This window comes from Mus pahari, chromosome 1 (assembly GCF_900095145.1).
Source record: "Mus pahari chromosome 1, PAHARI_EIJ_v1.1, whole genome shotgun sequence".
Taxonomy (NCBI): domain Eukaryota; kingdom Metazoa; phylum Chordata; class Mammalia; order Rodentia; family Muridae; genus Mus; species Mus pahari.
In genome coordinates, this window is record NC_034590.1 from 111,288,474 (window position 1) to 111,304,969 (window position 16,496).

General features: G+C 53.2%; 1 protein-coding gene across 17 annotated transcripts in view; it reads left to right on the plus strand.

The window, feature by feature from the left end:
- The window catches only part of Brsk2 (BR serine/threonine kinase 2), a 52,962-nt gene that overhangs the window by 26,100 nt on the left and 10,366 nt on the right, over positions 1 to 16,496 (plus strand). For 9 of the 17 annotated variants that reach the window (XR_003843517.1, XM_021214835.2, XM_029536925.1 and 6 more), the window contains exons 2-16: positions 3,588 to 3,682; positions 5,037 to 5,122; positions 6,464 to 6,604; positions 6,919 to 7,035; positions 7,541 to 7,574; positions 8,047 to 8,115; positions 8,229 to 8,375; positions 9,801 to 9,832; positions 10,129 to 10,293; positions 10,492 to 10,589; positions 10,664 to 10,814; positions 12,755 to 12,820; positions 14,676 to 14,736; positions 15,560 to 15,767; positions 16,164 to 16,212. Coding sequence is in view for 15 of the 17 variants with exons in the window: in XM_021214835.2 (XP_021070494.1) it covers positions 3,588 to 3,682; positions 5,037 to 5,122; positions 6,464 to 6,604; positions 6,919 to 7,035; positions 7,541 to 7,574; positions 8,047 to 8,115; positions 8,229 to 8,375; positions 9,801 to 9,832; positions 10,129 to 10,293; positions 10,492 to 10,589; positions 10,664 to 10,814; positions 12,755 to 12,820; positions 14,676 to 14,736; positions 15,560 to 15,767; positions 16,164 to 16,212 (1,519 nt within the window). In the remaining 2 variants the exon portion in view is untranslated. Of the gene's footprint in view, positions 1 to 3,587; positions 3,683 to 5,036; positions 5,127 to 6,463; positions 6,605 to 6,918; positions 7,036 to 7,540; positions 7,575 to 8,046; positions 8,116 to 8,228; positions 8,376 to 9,800; positions 9,833 to 10,128; positions 10,294 to 10,491; positions 10,590 to 10,663; positions 10,815 to 12,754; positions 12,821 to 14,675; positions 14,737 to 15,559; positions 15,768 to 16,163; positions 16,213 to 16,496 lie in introns of those variants that run through there. The other 8 variants (XR_003843518.1, XM_021214818.2, XM_021214799.2 and 5 more) reach the window with 3 other exon arrangements.

The window sequence follows — 16,496 nt, forward strand, 5'->3', positions numbered from 1 at the left end:
TGATTCTCTAGTCAGGCTCAGAAGCCCCAGGTGCTTATGGGTGGGAGTAGCCCTGGAAGGGCCTGAGGCCTTGACATTCATATCAAAGTTACTTCTGGGGACCTGGGGGCCCTCCTTAGAGGCATTGAAACCCCAGTACCTTTGAGCCTGCTGCTGCTGCCCCATACAGAAGCAGTGCACAGTTGGAGCTGGTGGCTCTGCATGCTTCCAGCTCAGCCCCACCCTGGCACGGCCCCATGTAATTATCTGTGACATGGTATACTTTCCCCTTCTATGTGAGGCTGCATCTGTGTAAAGACAATAATTAGAGATAAAATCACAATTGGAAAATAAGCCCCAGCGAGTTAGAGGGCTGGGTAATGAGGGGTGATTGTGGGCTTCCTGCCAGAAAGCCGCCTGTCTATGAGGCTGCAGGCCAAGTGGCAGGGCTCCTTAGGGCATACTCCCCACTCCTCATCAAACAGAATGGGCAGAACTTCTCATAACCCAGATGTCTAACATCAGAGGACCCCCATTGTCCCCTGTTCCTGAGACAGGATCCCATTTTATCACATGGAGATAGGGAAGGAGTGGCCTAGAATATCAGGAGAGCTTTACCAAGGAGAAGCATTGCCAGGCTGGGCTATGTAAAGTATGTAGGAATGTTAGAGGTACATTGATGGGAAATGGGCCCTCTGTACATACTGGAAACAAGTAGAAAAAGGCGAAGGAAGGGATCCAGGTGATTCCTTGCACCTTTAGCCATGCTGTGTCCAGAGCCACTCGTTCCCTTGAGCAGGGGCCATGATCCTCTATTCCCAGGAAGGCTCTAGAGATACCTTGTTCTGGTCGCCCTCTGTCTTCTTGGCTTTTTAGAAGCCAGATAGGTAGATGCCATAACCCCATTTCCCCTCACCTCTAAGGTGGGGCTAAGGCAGTGCCTGATTGAAGTCACACTGTGCTTGAAGTCACACTGGATGAAGACAGCATTGTCTTCTGAATATCTGATGTCTAGGAAATTATCCCATGGCTGCTGGTAGCCTACCCCAGTTTTGTACCATTCACTCCCAGTTCCTGAGGCAGGACAACATGTTTCTATGTGCCTCTTACGCCTGAGATTATGTACAGGCTGCAGAGTATACATGAGAATGAATACATGCATGTGGGATTGAGGGTGGAGTATGTGTGTACATCCATGAGAGGGTGAGTACATGGGGCATGCACATAGGTGAGATGTGAGCATTCTGATGTATGTGCACATACATGTGAGGTGAATGTGTATGCCACTGGTTTGTGAGAGTGCATAGGCATGCAGGTAGTATGTAAGTGGATATGCCTAAGTGCCTAAGTGCATTGTTGGGGTATGGGTATGCACACATCCATGTAAGGGGGAGTATGCCTATAGTATGAACATGTCCCATCTCTGCCAGGGCCCAGCATGTCCTGGAAGGCCAGTCAATAAGCAGCTCATGGTTTGGCTGCACTATTGGTTTACTGGCTACTAGGTATGCTTGCCTGCTGAACTGTGTTGACATATGGAATTCTTCATGCTCCTGCCAAGGAACTCCAGTGTTCCTTGTTCCTCACCTGCTGAGACATACAGTCAGCTAAAAGGCTGGGCCTACCTGCCTGGAACACATGAGGATGCTTGCAGTGCCTCTTCCTACCTGCCAGCCCTGCTCTTGTGCCATCCTTGGGAAGAACCTGGGTTTTTGTTCTCCACCATCTCCTGAGGGGACACATTGGTGCTCTCATCTCCTGCTTTGCCCTTGTGGCCTTATCCCTATGTAACTGGGTCTTATAGGTGTGTAGGAGCTCCTCCTGAGCCAGAGGCTTTTATCACTTGTCATTCTGTCCTTACCCACTTCTTTTGTACTTACAGTCTCATTTCATAAACTGGATGGTTTTACCAACTCTTATGAACCTTCTGACCAAGTGCAGATGAACTCATGTCTTAGTGCCTTGGCCAATGCCACAACCCATGTGGTTACTGAATTATGGATAGTGGATTACCAGTAGTACTCTTGCCCTCCTGTCTAGAAGTCTTTCTCCCAATCTGAGAAGAAATCAGAAACATTCATGCTGCATCAAAGACAGCCAGCAAGAGGTACCAGAGCCTGTGCCAGGCCTCAGAGATTGCTTCCCTGGCTAAGATGCCCATTGTGGCTACCTCTCAGCTGGGGCTCTCACATGGCTGGCAGCCTGGACTTTCCCCCATCATGAAAACTCAGCTTCGCACTTAGTTACCCAGGTCCCAGCTCCAGCTGGATTCTGAAACCACATCTCTGTTGTGATCTTAATCAAAATGTAAACTGTCTTTCCACACATTTATCTTCTTTATGTTCATTTATTGCCAATTTATATAATATTGTCACGAACATGTGTACATAGATGTGTACATGCTGATACACATGTATATTTGTGTGTGTGGTGTGAGAGTGTGTGCATGTATGTGTTTTCTTCTTGAGCTGCAATATCCCTTTGATTTGGTTGTGAATGGATCTTTTGTGGAGGAGGGAGATAGCATCCCATGTTGGAAATGCTTCTTTTAGCCCTACTCTACCTTTCTACTGATTTTGCCTTGCACTGTTCTCATGTCTTCTGTTGTGCCTCATTCTTCTGGGACAATGTCTGGAGCCACCCTGAGTTGGAAAGAGCAGTCTCTGCCTCATGGCTGGTGATCTTGGCCTAGCTTTGTTTCCCACTGGTCATCATGGATCCCAGAGAGGATCCCTGCTACCTCCTCCAGACTGCCTAGCACCCATATGCTTCATGTTCAGCTTCAGGAACCAGCCTCAAGTTAGACTCCTCCATGTGGAGCGTGTCCAGGGGCTGGGAATGAGAGGGTGCTGGGGTACAGAATACAATCCCTGTAGAGGTCTACAGCTGAAGGGTCTTGAGTAAGGTTGTGTTGGAGGGCAGAGTGGCTCTGGACCCAGAGCATGTTGCCTCTTCAACTGGGCATGTGCTTGGCTTGGAGGAAGGGCTTTGGTGACCTGGGAGAAGGGCAGGGGTACATGAAGACCTCCGGTTTTGGTGGAATGGCACTCTTCCGTGAGCCATTCTGATCAGTGAACAAGGTGTTGGCCAGATTCTAAATAGCTTGGGAATTGCAAATCAAGGTACAGAGCTCCCAAGTGAGGAAGAGGTCCCTGGTATCTAAGGTAGTGTCTTAGGGTTTCATTGCTGTAAAAAGACACATTGATTAAGGCAACTCTTACAAAGGCAAGCATTTAATTGGGGCTGGCTTACAGTTTCAGAGGTTTAGTCTATTATCATCATGGTGGAAAGCATGGCACCATGCAGGCAGACTCGGTGCTGGAAGAGCCAAGAGTTCTACATCTTGATGCAAAGGCAGCCAGGAGAAGTCTGTCTCCTGCAGAAAGCCAGGGGGGAGGCTCTCTTCCACACTAGGAGGAGCCTAAGCGAGACCTTAAAACCCACCTCCACAGTGACGTACTTCCTTCGACAAGGCCACACCTTCTAATAGTACAACTCCCCATGAGCCACGCCTTTAAACACATGATTCTATAGGGGTCAGACCTATTCAGACCACCACAGGTGGGCATGATGTAGTGCTGGGGCTGAATCTGGCCTCTCTCCTACAGGCTTGGTGAAGCTGGGAATCCACTGTGTCACTTGCCAGAAGGTCGCCATCAAAATTGTCAACCGTGAGAAGCTCAGTGAGTCGGTGCTGATGAAGGTGAGGCAGTGGGTTGAGGTTAGAAGGGTCACCACCTGTAGGGATGGACCTAGGTATCTGGGACTAACGTGAATGGGCTCTGTCTTACACTAATGCCAGTTGAATCCATGGAGTCCTATCTATTTCTGCTGGAGCAATACCAGCGTGGCTCCTGGGATATTCCATCCTCAGGAACAGTTCCATGTGCCTTTGACCCTGTTATCCTGGAGATCAGGCCCACAATGGACAGTGGTGTTACTGAGGCCAACATGCTGGAGCAGCTGACTGGCTCCCAGTTCCCTGATTAGAATGAGGAAGTACCCCTTGCCTCTGAGACCCCTCTTGTCAGGACCAGACTGCCCTGAAGAGGGCTGGATAGACTTCAGCTCTTGATGTAGAGAAGCTAAGAGACTTAAGTGGGTGGCAATTGCAAGAGAAGATAACAGCTTAGGTAAAGTATAGAAATTTTTGCACTGGTGGTCTGACCGGTTTTGAACTGGAGACAGATTGGCTGGGTATATTCCATAGTACAGTGTCCCTGAGATATAGGGCAGGGTTTTAGTACTATGGACATTGTATACATGGGACCATATGGGGTAACATATGGGTCAACAATGGGAAGGGCTTCTCTGGAGGAAGGTCTGGAGTCTTGGGATAGTAGTACTTGTTCCCTCCTAATACTGCCCCCTACTGAGTAGTCCCTTTGTGGGACTACATCAGTCTCTCAACTCCCACTGCCCAAGAAGGCCCAGACTCAGTGAGACTGTTTGGGAAGAGGGTAGCTCTATAGCTTTAGGGCTTTGGGGATAGAGAGACCTATGAATGGTTAGTACCTGCCCACAGAGCAGTAGCTTCTCCTTGCCAGTAGCTGTGGGACCAAGGCAGCTATGGGCAAAGCTATGCTCATCAAAGTTCTACATTTAAACTCAGAAACAGATCTGGAGGTGGAAGACACTAGAACAGACTATATTTCATTTCAAAAAATGGAGATAGCCTGTAGCCTGTAGAAGAGGAGCCTGAGTTCTTGCACAGGACCTATCATACAGTTCCACACCCTGCATATGCATGTACATGCAGCTATCTGTATACACATGCAGCCCCTACACATATACACATAGCAGAAAGCACATTCACCTCCAGCTCTGCCCTGGTCCCTACTGCCAACTGATGCAGAACCCCTGCCCCAGACCCCTGTCCTAGCATTGGCTCTTCCTTGGCCTTCTAGGATAGCAAGGTCCAAGCTGCAGATATCCCTTCTATGCAGCTCAGCCCCCAAAGTGGTGTCACAACCATAGGAGACAATGCAAGTTGCCTGTGCAAGGCCTGTCTGAGTAGGCTGTGGTTGGCTGCGGGCAGTGACATGGTTTCTCTGCAGGTGGAGCGAGAGATTGCCATCTTGAAGCTCATCGAACATCCACATGTACTGAAGCTGCATGACGTCTATGAAAACAAAAAATATTTGTAGGTATTGCTGGGCCTGGAGAATGGGGGAGGGTGGGGAGGGGGGAATGCAGAGGCCCAGGCCACACATACACTTGGAGAGCTGGCTATGTTAGTGTTGCTGTCCAGCTGAGGGGCTCTCAGCCCTGACTATAGTGGCCGAAGGTTCCTTACAGATCTGTGGCCAGTGTTCCTGGGGGTCTCCAGGCTGTTAACTTGAGGTCAGTGATGAGAATGACTTCTCTGAAGGAAGATCTGGAGTCTAGGGATAGTAGTACTTATTCCCTCCTAATACTGTCCCCTACTGAGTAGTCCCTCTATGGCACTACAGTCTCTCAACTCCCTCTGCCACTAAAGCCCAGACTCAGTGAAACTGTGTGGGATGAGGGTAGATCTATAGCTTTCCAGGGCCATTAGGAGGCCAGGGAGTGGGGCCATGAGTAAGGTACCTTGGACACTGCCTAGAGGGTGAGTCTGTCTGCAATATTAGTTACCGTGACCACATATCTGACAGGAAACAGCTCAAAGGAAGAGTTGATTTTTGCTGAGAATGTGTGGTAGGAGTGGGGATCAATGAGCGTGTCGCCAGCCTCCATAAGCCTGGGGACTGGGCAGTTGATCATCCTGGACCTCCACGATGGTCAGACAGGAACTGGGGAGGGGCTCTACTGTGGCAGTGCTAGTCTCTCCACTATGCCCCCAGTGCTGGTCCTGGTGTGCTTTCTTTTTAGGGTCTGCTTTGGCTCCCTAATTCTTACTAGACCCCACAAGGCTTAATCACTTGACTATTGTCAGCAGGTCCCCACCCAGCCTAGATTCATATCTAGTACAACTGATCCCTGTCACTGAGATGGCTCCCAATCATGTCACTAGCTGCCCTTTGTTCTTTATCTCAGAGGCCTTACCTATCTTGAGAGTTTGTTCAGTCTGAGCTCATCAGGCTGTAGCCCACGTATCCTTTTGGTTACCTCTTGAGTCTTGTTATACAGATGAGATCCCAGGGGCTGAGAGTGATACCCCCAAGTTACCTGCACTTTCCTTAGAAACCAGTCCCCCCTGGTTCTGCTGTATAGCAAAGACCCCAAGGGACTGACGTAAATCTGGGCAGGAAGGAGATGTCAGGCCCAGTTGGATCAGCCTCACTCCATTTTGTGGTTTCCTGACCCACTGCCCAGCTACAAGGGAAGGGCTCCATATAATCTTCACTAGGACCTAGCTGCCTGGTGCGAGGGCCACTAGGAGCCATAGCAGGTGGGCCCTCTCTGGGGCCTTACTCTGGGCTCTGCATGAGGCTTCTCTGAGTAGGCAGCAGGAGGGTAGGTCATGATGCTGGCACTGATGTCCCCTTGCCCCATTCCACAGATACCTGGTGCTAGAACATGTGTCTGGGGGAGAGCTGTTCGACTACCTGGTGAAGAAGGGCCGGCTGACCCCCAAGGAGGCCCGCAAGTTCTTCCGGCAGATCATCTCTGCACTGGACTTCTGTCACAGCCACTCCATATGGTGCGAGCCAGGCCAGGCTGGGTCAGGCCTGCATCTCAAGGGTGGTGGGCTTCTTACGGGCTTTGTCTAGGCCTTGAAAGGCAACCTGGAGCCCACTTAGGCTTCATTCCTGTCAAGGGCAGGAGGACACAGCATCCCTGTCACCAAGACCAGGAAGACCACTTAGTGTTAGCTGCCTGTGTATTATATGCTTAGATTGTCCCAGGCCTGCCCTACTAACAGGAGTTTGAAAAGGGAAAGAGTCTTCATCAAAGTGTGGGAGAGGGAAAGTGGGCGCAGGCTGCATTTAGGTTCATTTGGCCCTTCCTCCCCAGCCATAGAGACTTGAAGCCAGAGAACCTGCTGCTAGATGAGAGGAACAACATCCGTATTGCAGACTTTGGCATGGCATCCCTGCAGGTGGGAGACAGCCTGCTGGAGACCAGTTGCGGGTGAGTGAGTGATGCCCCACAGACCCACAACATGGCCCTGGGGGTAGATACCATGGCCACTTCTGCCCAGACTGAACAAGCTTTGAGATGGGTGGCCTGTGGCTGAAGAGCACTAAAGCTGGACTGAAGGCAGAGAGCAGGACCCCTGTCCTTAGAATAAGCATGTGGGGATGCTTTGTCTGGCACAAGCATCTTCTTTCAGTGGTGGGAGCCAGGGCACAGTTTCATCGAGCCTTCTCTCCTGGGTCTGGATAGATGAGCAGCCAGGTCTAAGCAGAGCAGGCCCCAGGCCTCAGACCCCCATCCCCTATCAGAAGATACAGGGCATTTAGTTTGGGAGGACTTGGTCTCAAAGCCATTCAGCCTCTTGGAGTCAGCCCAGCCATGGCCTGTGGACATGCAGGCTTCCTAGGGCAGAGCTCCTGTGGAGAAAGCCTAGGGAGGGTATAGGGTCTGGGTTGTGTACCCTGGCCTCCTACCCACTAACCTTCTTTTTTTCCCTTAGATCTCCACACTATGCCTGTCCGGAAGTGATTCGGGTAAGCAGTCACCGGTGTTCCTGTGGTTGAAGGGCCCCTCATCCTGCTACTACTGGGTTAAATACGGCTCAGCTGCCTTCCCTCAGACCTACTCGCCCACTAGATACCCCTACTCTGTATACTGCCAACATCTGGCATCGCCTACTAGATACCCCTACTCTGTATACTGCCAACATCTGGCATCGCCTACTAGATGCCCCTACTCTGTATACTGCCGACATCTGGCATCCCCCTCTAGATACCCCTACTCTGTATACTGCCAACATCTGGCATCGCCTACTAGATGCCCCTACTCTGTATACTGCCAACATCTGGCATCGCCTACTAGATGCCCCTNCCCTACTCTGTATACTGCCAACATCTGGCATCGCCTACTAGATGCCCCTACTCTGTATACTGCCAACATCTGGCATCGCCTACTAGATGCCCCTAACCTGCACACTGCCAACGTCTGGCATTGCCCCCTCCACAGGGCGAGAAGTATGATGGCCGCAAGGCAGATGTGTGGAGCTGTGGTGTGATCCTGTTCGCCTTGCTGGTGGTGAGCCCCACTTGCCTCACCTTTTGCTTCCATTTCCCTATCTCCCCATATCCCCTCCCCTGCTCTCCTTTTATGCTACTACCCATGATGAGTGCTGTCCTGCCTACCCACAGGGGGCTCTGCCTTTTGATGATGACAACCTGCGGCAGTTGCTGGAGAAGGTCAAGCGTGGTGTGTTCCACATGCCACACTTTATCCCACCAGACTGCCAGAGTCTCCTGCGTGGCATGATTGAGGTGGACGCAGCTCGGCGCCTCACGGTGCGTCCTGTCTACCCCTCTGCTCTGTTCAGAACTTGACTGCCCATGGGGAGCCAGGCCCTTGTACATTCTTATTGTCCCTTCACACCATCTCTTAGACCTGTCATCCTCAGACAGTCCTGTACTGGTGGAATCTCAAGTGTCCACTTCTGGCACTTACTCCTGGGCACTTTAGGGAGAAAATGTCCCTAAGGGTGGGGCTTCCCACCTGTGTCTGAGTGTGTGCTGCAGGCATACCACAGGTATATCAGTGTGAGTCTGTGCTGTACCAGATGGATGGGCTCAGGTATGGGTCTGTGTATGATACCATGTGTGCCCAGGTATGTGTGGACAGAGTTTGTACCCAGCTGTGGGAAAAATATGCACAACTGTACAGAGGGTGAGTACTCATGTGTGTGCTACCTATGCATGTATGTGTGTTTGTGTGTGTCAAGGGCTGTGGCCAGCTGCTGGGATGAATATATGAGCATATGAGTATATGCTTAGCTTGGGAAGCATGCCCTCAGCTGTGTGCAGAGTGAATCCTCAGGTATCACCTACACACAGCAGTATGTGGATGAAGATGTGCGTACTGTTTTATGTGGCTGTGCACAGCTGCATGTGAGTGTCCGTGTGTGTTTGTCCCTGTGTGAGTGTCCGTGTGTGTGTGTGTGTGTGTGTGTGTGTGTGTATGTGTGTCTGTGTGTATGTGTGTGATCTGTACAAAATTGTGTGTATGCTCAGGCATAGAGGCCCTGTGCCCAAATCTTAGGGGCACAAGTACGGTAGGTAGCAGCCCCGAGACTATGAGTGGTTGGTTCAGGTGAGCTCTGGAGGGTCTCCCCTCCTTTGCTGCCATCTTGCCCCTCTGATATCCTTGTGGTTTGCCCCCTGGCAGTGTGAGCATCCCAGCTCCATCAGCTATGGGGTAGACAAGGGTGTAGGGGAAGCCCCAGCAGCTTGTCTTGAGCCACACAGCATCTGCCCATGTAAGAGAAACAAGATGCCTGGTGGGCTGGTCCTTTCTAGAAGAGATATCATCTGCTCTCTCCCACAAAGCAAGTTGTCCCTGTCTCTGAGTCAGGATGGAGAGAAAGGTGTAATGGGCTACCCCAGCCTCCTGCCCGCACTTGCACCCGTCCCCTTCCAGCCGCCTGGCTTTGCTTCCTGGACTGGTTCCTCACGTGATGCCCTCTGATCCGGGACAGGTGCCCCAGGGCACTGCTTGCTTCCTTGCCTCTCTTTTCCGTGGACCCCTGTCCCCTGGCCTCTCCTTCCCTGGCTTTATTTCCTCTGCCATCTGGGGTAGGGGCAGGAGTAGGGGTGCTGGCCCGGGCCTCTGAGAATGCAGCCCCTGCCCTGCCTTCTCCTATTCTCCCACTCTGGCCCCCTACCCCCTAACGTGGGCTCCCCTGGTACTAACCCCCTGTTTCTCTTTCCTTGTAGCTAGAGCACATTCAGAAACACATATGGTATATGTAAGTAGCTTCTCTGCCCACTAACGCCTGCTTTGCCTGTTGCTGTGGCCTGCAGGGCCTGCTAGGAAGGGGGGAGGGTGCCAGCCAGCTCCGGGCTGCCCTAGCCTCACTCTCTACCTCCCTGAGCGGCTGCTGCAGGATGCAGGAGGTTTGCAGGGCAGGGTGCAGGGACAGCATCAGGACTTGGGCTAATGTAAGGGTGGATCTTGCACCCTCCTGGCCACCTCAGGGTGGGTGGAATGGTTTCAGGATAGGCTGAAGTGAGTGACTGCTGCTGGGTGCCCTGTCGTCCACAGAGGTGGCAAGAATGAGCCAGAGCCAGAACAGCCCATCCCACGCAAGGTGCAGATCCGCTCACTACCCAGTTTGGAAGACATTGACCCTGATGTGTTGGATAGCATGCACTCACTGGGCTGCTTCCGAGACCGCAACAAGCTGCTGCAGGACCTGCTATCTGAGGAGTACGTTGGGGTGGTGTAGGGGTGCTTTAGTCACTGGGCTCCATGTCCCAAGGTCTAGCTGCACTAGGGGGCATCCATTTTGGTCCCTGTGGATCCTCTAAGGTAGGTGGCCATAGCCAGAGTAGAGTCCCTGCAAGGCCACTGTCAGACACCTCATGTCACCACATATACATCCTTGGCACCTCTCGCCTGCTGCAGGGAGAATCAGGAAAAGATGATTTATTTCCTCCTCCTGGATCGGAAAGAACGGTATCCCAGCCATGAGGATGAGGACCTGCCCCCCAGGAATGAAATAGGTACAAAGTTTCCACCCTACCCCATGCCTCCTGTTTCTGGTTCCTGGCCCAGTCTGACCACAGTCTTCACACAGACCCTCCCCGGAAGCGCGTGGATTCCCCGATGCTGAACCGGCATGGCAAGCGGCGACCTGAGCGCAAGTCCATGGAAGTGCTCAGTGTGACAGATGGTGGCTCCCCAGTGCCTGCACGGAGAGCCATTGAGATGGCCCAGCATGGCCAGAGGTATATGCCTGCACTGAGGCCCCAAGCCTTCCTCCTATTGCCCAGGCCAGGGCAGCATCAGGTTCTTAGCCTACTACCCTTAGTCTGGCCTTGCTTGTCTCTGCCCACTCTCCCTGGGATCTGGACTGAGGCCACTGGACTGGGCTGGAGTTCACTGCGCTAAGCATGCTGGCTGGCTGCATGGGCTGAGCTGGGCTGCACTGGATTGAGCTGATTGCGCTGGCCTGTGGTGAAGGGGACTAGACTGGATTGGGCTGGGTTAGGCTAAGGTGGACGGTATTTAACTGACTTGGGGTTGGCTGGACTTGACTAGTTGTACTGGGCTGAGCTGTGCTGGCTGGACAGAACTAAGTAGAATGGGGTGAGCTAGGATGGACTAGACTGTGTTGTGATGGACTAGACTGTGTTGAACTGGCCAGGATTAACCTAGGCTGGCCTGGCCTGAACTATTTTTGTGTCGTCTGGCTGGACTGTCCTAGATTAAACTGGACTGGATGGTCTTATCTGGACTAGCTCTACTTATCTAGCTGTACTAGACTGGAATGAACTGGTCTGTGCTGAGCTTGCCTGGGCTGAGCTGGTCTGGCCTGGACTTTATAAACTGGTCTGGACTGAACTAGACTGGATTGGACCAAATTGAACTGGGCTGAGCTGAAGTAGGATGGACTGGACTAGGCTGGGCTGAGCTGTGCCTGGCTGCACTGTTGTTGATTGAGCTGGGCTATGATATGGTTTCACTGTGTGCAGAGCCCCTTGCTCATCAGGCTTGTCCCTCCCTGGTGCTTGGCTGCCTTGGATTTGGATTGGTATGGTACAGCTTTGTTCAGAGACCCCTGCCCAGCAAGCTCGTCCCTACATGGTGCTCAGGCATCTCCAGGTGTCCAGTAGCAGCACTGTGGCAGGAGAGTGCTGAGAAGACGGGCACTTAGAGCCTGCAAAGCCGGGCCCTGGCTGAGTGGAGCACCCTAACAGGCAGGCAGGCTTGATCATCTGTCAACAGGCCTGAGCTGGGAGATCCCACAGGCCCTGCCAGCAGAGTCAGCATTGTACTCTGCAAGAAACACCCACTGCCCATTCTTTCTGCTGGGAGCCAGCTCTGCCCCTGAATTTGTCAGTAACTAGGAGCCATGTCATGGCTAGGTAGTCATCAAGATAGCACTTCCTCTACCTTGACTTTAGTGTGCTGGTATCTCAGACCTACTAGGTCCTCCCCATGGATCCAGGCTAGCTCATGCTCCAGCCTCAAAGTTTCACTCCTTGAGAAACTTCTTCCAACTTCCTAGCCAGCCATGGCTCACAATCCCTTGGCTTCTGGCAACAAGGCGGGACAGCAAGGGTCCCTCTTGGCAATGTTCTTACCTAACACTTCTCCTGGATTCTGCCTCTTGTGGATATGCTTCACCTCAACAAAGATCTCCCAGTAGCTCTAGTGTACACCATGTACTCAAGAGATGGTTGCCTTTCCTTGGCCTCTCTCGAACCCCAAAGGGTAGGGAAGGGTCAGTGCTCAGCTCTGAGCTTCCTGGCCTCTAATATAGCTTCTAGGCCTATGAGCTGCAGGGTGGGCCCATCTGTGGGACAATGTCTGTCTCCAAGGGGATCTGGAAGGCCCTTTGTCCTGGAACATCTAGCCTGCTTCTGCTCTGGTTTTGCCACTTGACACTGGGCTCTGATGGGACCACTGGTGGGGATAAGGGATCCTGTGGCTGGTGCTGACACTGAGTCTATACATCTCTAAGCTTGGCTACCTCCCTACCTGGAAGGTCACCCAGGGCAGGCTGTGCTGTGGCTTCTGTCCCCTTCCTCTCTCTTCATCTCTGTCCCCTGGACTGGGGCTGGTGGGCCATGCTTGGAGGGCCAGGCAGCACATGGCCCAGCAGCTGACCTGCGTGCGTGTGGCCGGGCAGTAACTCTGTTTTCTCGCTTTGTTCCTGCTGTAGTAAAGCAGTGTTCAGTAAAAGCCTGGATATCGCTGAAGCCCATCCCCAATTCAGCAAAGAAGACAGGTATACACCCTGCCCATCCAATCCGCCCTTCCAGCCCTAGATGCAGGACTCCTGCCTGAGCCCCGCAGACAGAGGCGGGCCTGGAGGCAGGGCTTACTGACAGACACTTCCACCTCTCTTTTCTGGGAATGGAATTATCTAGCAGGCCAGGGGAAGAGCTGGCCTGGGCAGCTATAAGGATGCAAGGAGGGGTGGGGTTGCTGGGGCAAGGCCCATGGCCAGCCCAAGCCAGAGGCCCATATACTCAAGGCTTGCAAAGGCCCACAATGGGTACCACCCTGCACCCTGCACAAACCTGCCTTATGGTTGCAGGCCTGCCACCCCCTGCCACTCTTTTATGCAGATGGCCTTGGTATTATTCCCACAAGGGCTGGCCAGTTTAGACGAAGTGGCTAAGTGTCCTATACTCCTGGCAGGTGGCAGCAGGCCAGTAACAGCTGCTGCCCATGAATGCTGCTGATTGGCTGGGCCACATCCTGTTGAGCTGCATACTGCCGCCCCCCCCCCCCCCCCGTACCTGCCTGTGCCCCTTCCTGCTTGCCTCTTGCCTACTTGGCTTTCCTCAGGGCTGGAGTCATCTTTCCTACTTTGGACAGATTGCAGCTCAGTCCCAACATTGCTAGACGGAGAGGTTGATGTGGCTCCCATGCTTATGTCTCAGCTTCCCTTCTTCTTCCCTTGTGCCCAGCAATGTGCTCCTGTCTGGCATGGTGGGATCAAAGGCCTAGACTAGGCCTTACTGCTTGTGGCTGTGTCCCCTTTCCCCTGACTCCTGGTATCTCCACCCCATCTCCATCTTCTCAGGGACTGGCTCCTAGCTGTACATCTGGACCTTTGTTCCAGTGGGGAGCCTTGGTACCACCCTGACTAAGGCATGCTGCTCTGGCCACAGGTCTCCATTTTTCCTCAGGTTCCTTTAGCACTAAGTAGAGAGACTTTGAAGACATGGACACAGGGCTCTAGTTACAGGTGCTCTAGGAGCTGGAAAGGAGCCAACAGAGGTTGGTGTTGCCTAGGTGGGAACCAGAAACCCATTGTGGTTAGTGTGGTTAGTGGCGGGCAGGCCAGGGCAGTGCAAACTGGTCTAATGCTCTTTCATCCTCTTTTGTCCTGTGGCTGCACCCTACCCCACTTCCCCCCTGACCCCCCACAAAGATGGCAGGTCTCACAGCCAGGGGTGAACCTGTGTTTCTGTGTCCATTCTCATGGTGAACTGGATGGAAGGCCTTGTCTCTGACCTGTGGGGCAGCTAGCTGTTCATCATGTTATAACGGATACATAGGGCTAGTACCTGCTCCCTGCTACTTGCAGGCTAGGTCTTCAGCCCAGTGGGGCAATAGAGGGTTAAGATGAAGGCTATGGGCTGGCCCTGGGCTTCTCTTGTAGGTAGCTGTGGATGTGAAAGGACTGGACAAGTCCCATGTAGTGAATCTTATAATGAATGCTGTATAGCATAGCCCTGGAGAGGCTGGACTTGGGTGCTAGGGTCATGGATTGCATAAGCCTGGATCTGGTTCCCAGGAATCCCCCATAGTGTGTCCTTGCATCTCTGTCCAGTATCTGTGGACTTTTGTCAACAGTCACTTAGTACCTTTTCCTGTTCCTTGTCCGGGGTCGATGGTGGGTGGCTCCTCTGTGTGGAGGAGCCCCAGGGACCCTGGATACATACTGGGTGGTGACAGCCAAGGTCAGCAGGATGGCCCCAGGACATATCTGTGCCTCTAGAGACCTTCCTCAACATGGTAGAAGCCTTGGAACTCTGGGTCAGGACCCCCGGCTTCCCGGAACAGCCAACTAGGGGGCAGGAGCCAGAGCCCTCTGCTGAACTGACAGATGCTCTGCTTTGCTCCCCCAGATCTCGATCCATCAGTGGTGCGTCCTCAGGCCTTTCTACAAGTCCACTCAGCAGTCCTCGGGTGAGTGACTACCCTCCCAAACCTTCACTTATAGAGCTAGCTAGCCTCAGGAAATCAAAAGGGATCCCAGTTAGAGAACCCGGGGTGGGGAGCAGGGCCTCCAGAGACTGGGAAAAAGCCCCGTCTCTGCCTTGCACACAGGCCTCCTTTGTGGGTTCCTCCTGCCTGCTGCTCTGCTGCTGGGCTCTGGCTAACAGCATGTTCTTTTGTTTTGTGTTGTCTGTTTTCTTGTATGTCACTTGTTTTTGTTGTTGGTTTTTTTTTTGTTTTGTTTTTTTGTTTTTGTGTGTGTGTGTGTGGCAAACCTCCCCCTTGTCTGTCCCCTCCCTCTGGTCCTGCTTGGGTTTCCTGCTTGAATGCTGTCGCTGATCCTGGTTGCTATGTGTGCATGTGGGTGGGGTGGGCATGGGCTCCACTTCGCGGCCACCCCTCCTGACATCACTCTGCGTCACTGTAGCCTGTTAGGAAGTTTGTCCTGCCCCCTCTGCCCCCTGAGCTCCCCTATGTGGCTTGCCCCCTGACCACCTCCTCGGAGCCTGAAGCCTGTCGGAGCACCTCTCGGCCAGGACACATCCTCTCTCCACAGGCCGCCCTGCGGCCCAACCCCAAGACTCAGACCTTGCCGTGCAAGGCCAAGCTGACAGACAAGCCGCTGCAGGGCACCAAGTCCAACCCGCTCCCAGCCTGCACTCAGACCCAGCCTCCTGGAGCCAGCCTTGGCACTCCACTGGTCCTGTCCCCTGGGCCACCCACACTGCCGGTCCCCGCCCGGCTCCTGCCAACTGGGACTGAACCAAACACCAAATCTGTCCCCACCATACAGGTGACCCCTCACCCCTCACCAAGGGGTAGTCCCCTTCCTACCCCCAAAGGGACGCCTGTCCACACGCCAAAGGAGAGCCCAGCTGGCACACCCAATCCCACACCACCATCCAGCCCTAGTGTTGGAGGAGTGCCCTGGCGGACACGACTGAACTCCATCAAGAATAGCTTCCTGGGCTCACCTCGCTTCCACCGCCGGAAACTGCAAGGTTAGCACTGCTGTGGGGCTGGGTAGGTGGTAGAATCTGCATATGGGGTCTTGCACTGCTCAGATGGAACATGCCAACAGCTGGCGGGTCTGTGGGCCTCTCCACAAGCAGTGGACTCTGTGTCTGCCCTGTACCCTCTTGTCCCAGAATTGTTCTATCATCTTGTGGGCAGCTATGTTCAGCGAGGCCTGTTGGGTGGTCAGGAAGCCTACAGGTCTGAGGCTGTGCTGGGGCCAGTACCTTTGTTCATCTGGGGCCTGGAGAAGCACAATGGGGTTTCAGCACCACAGCACTGACAGCACGCTGAGCGGGGTTTGAGGGGACAAAGTGGGCATGGTCCTGAGACTCGAACCTGCAGCAACAACCAACCTTGCCTTTGTCCTTTCCTGTGCACAGTTCCCACGCCAGAGGAGATGTCCAACCTGACCCCAGAATCCTCTCCAGAGTAAGTGGATTTGCTTGAGGCTGATGAGAGAGGGACCCAGGATCTTTCCCATCAGGCAGGGGATAACCACCTGAGGGCTTTTAGTTCCTGGCCTGAACCCCTTGGGCCTTACTCAGCTCATGAGTCTTTAGGAACTTTAGGTCCTACCCACATGAGAAATGCTAACTCTAGAGTTGGCTGGGGACAAGTGGGTGTGCTCTGGGCTTCCCTGGAGTCTAAGAGATCACAGGGAGGGTTTGGACATAAGGAGAAACGGGCTTGTGCTAAGGAGGAAGGACAGCTAC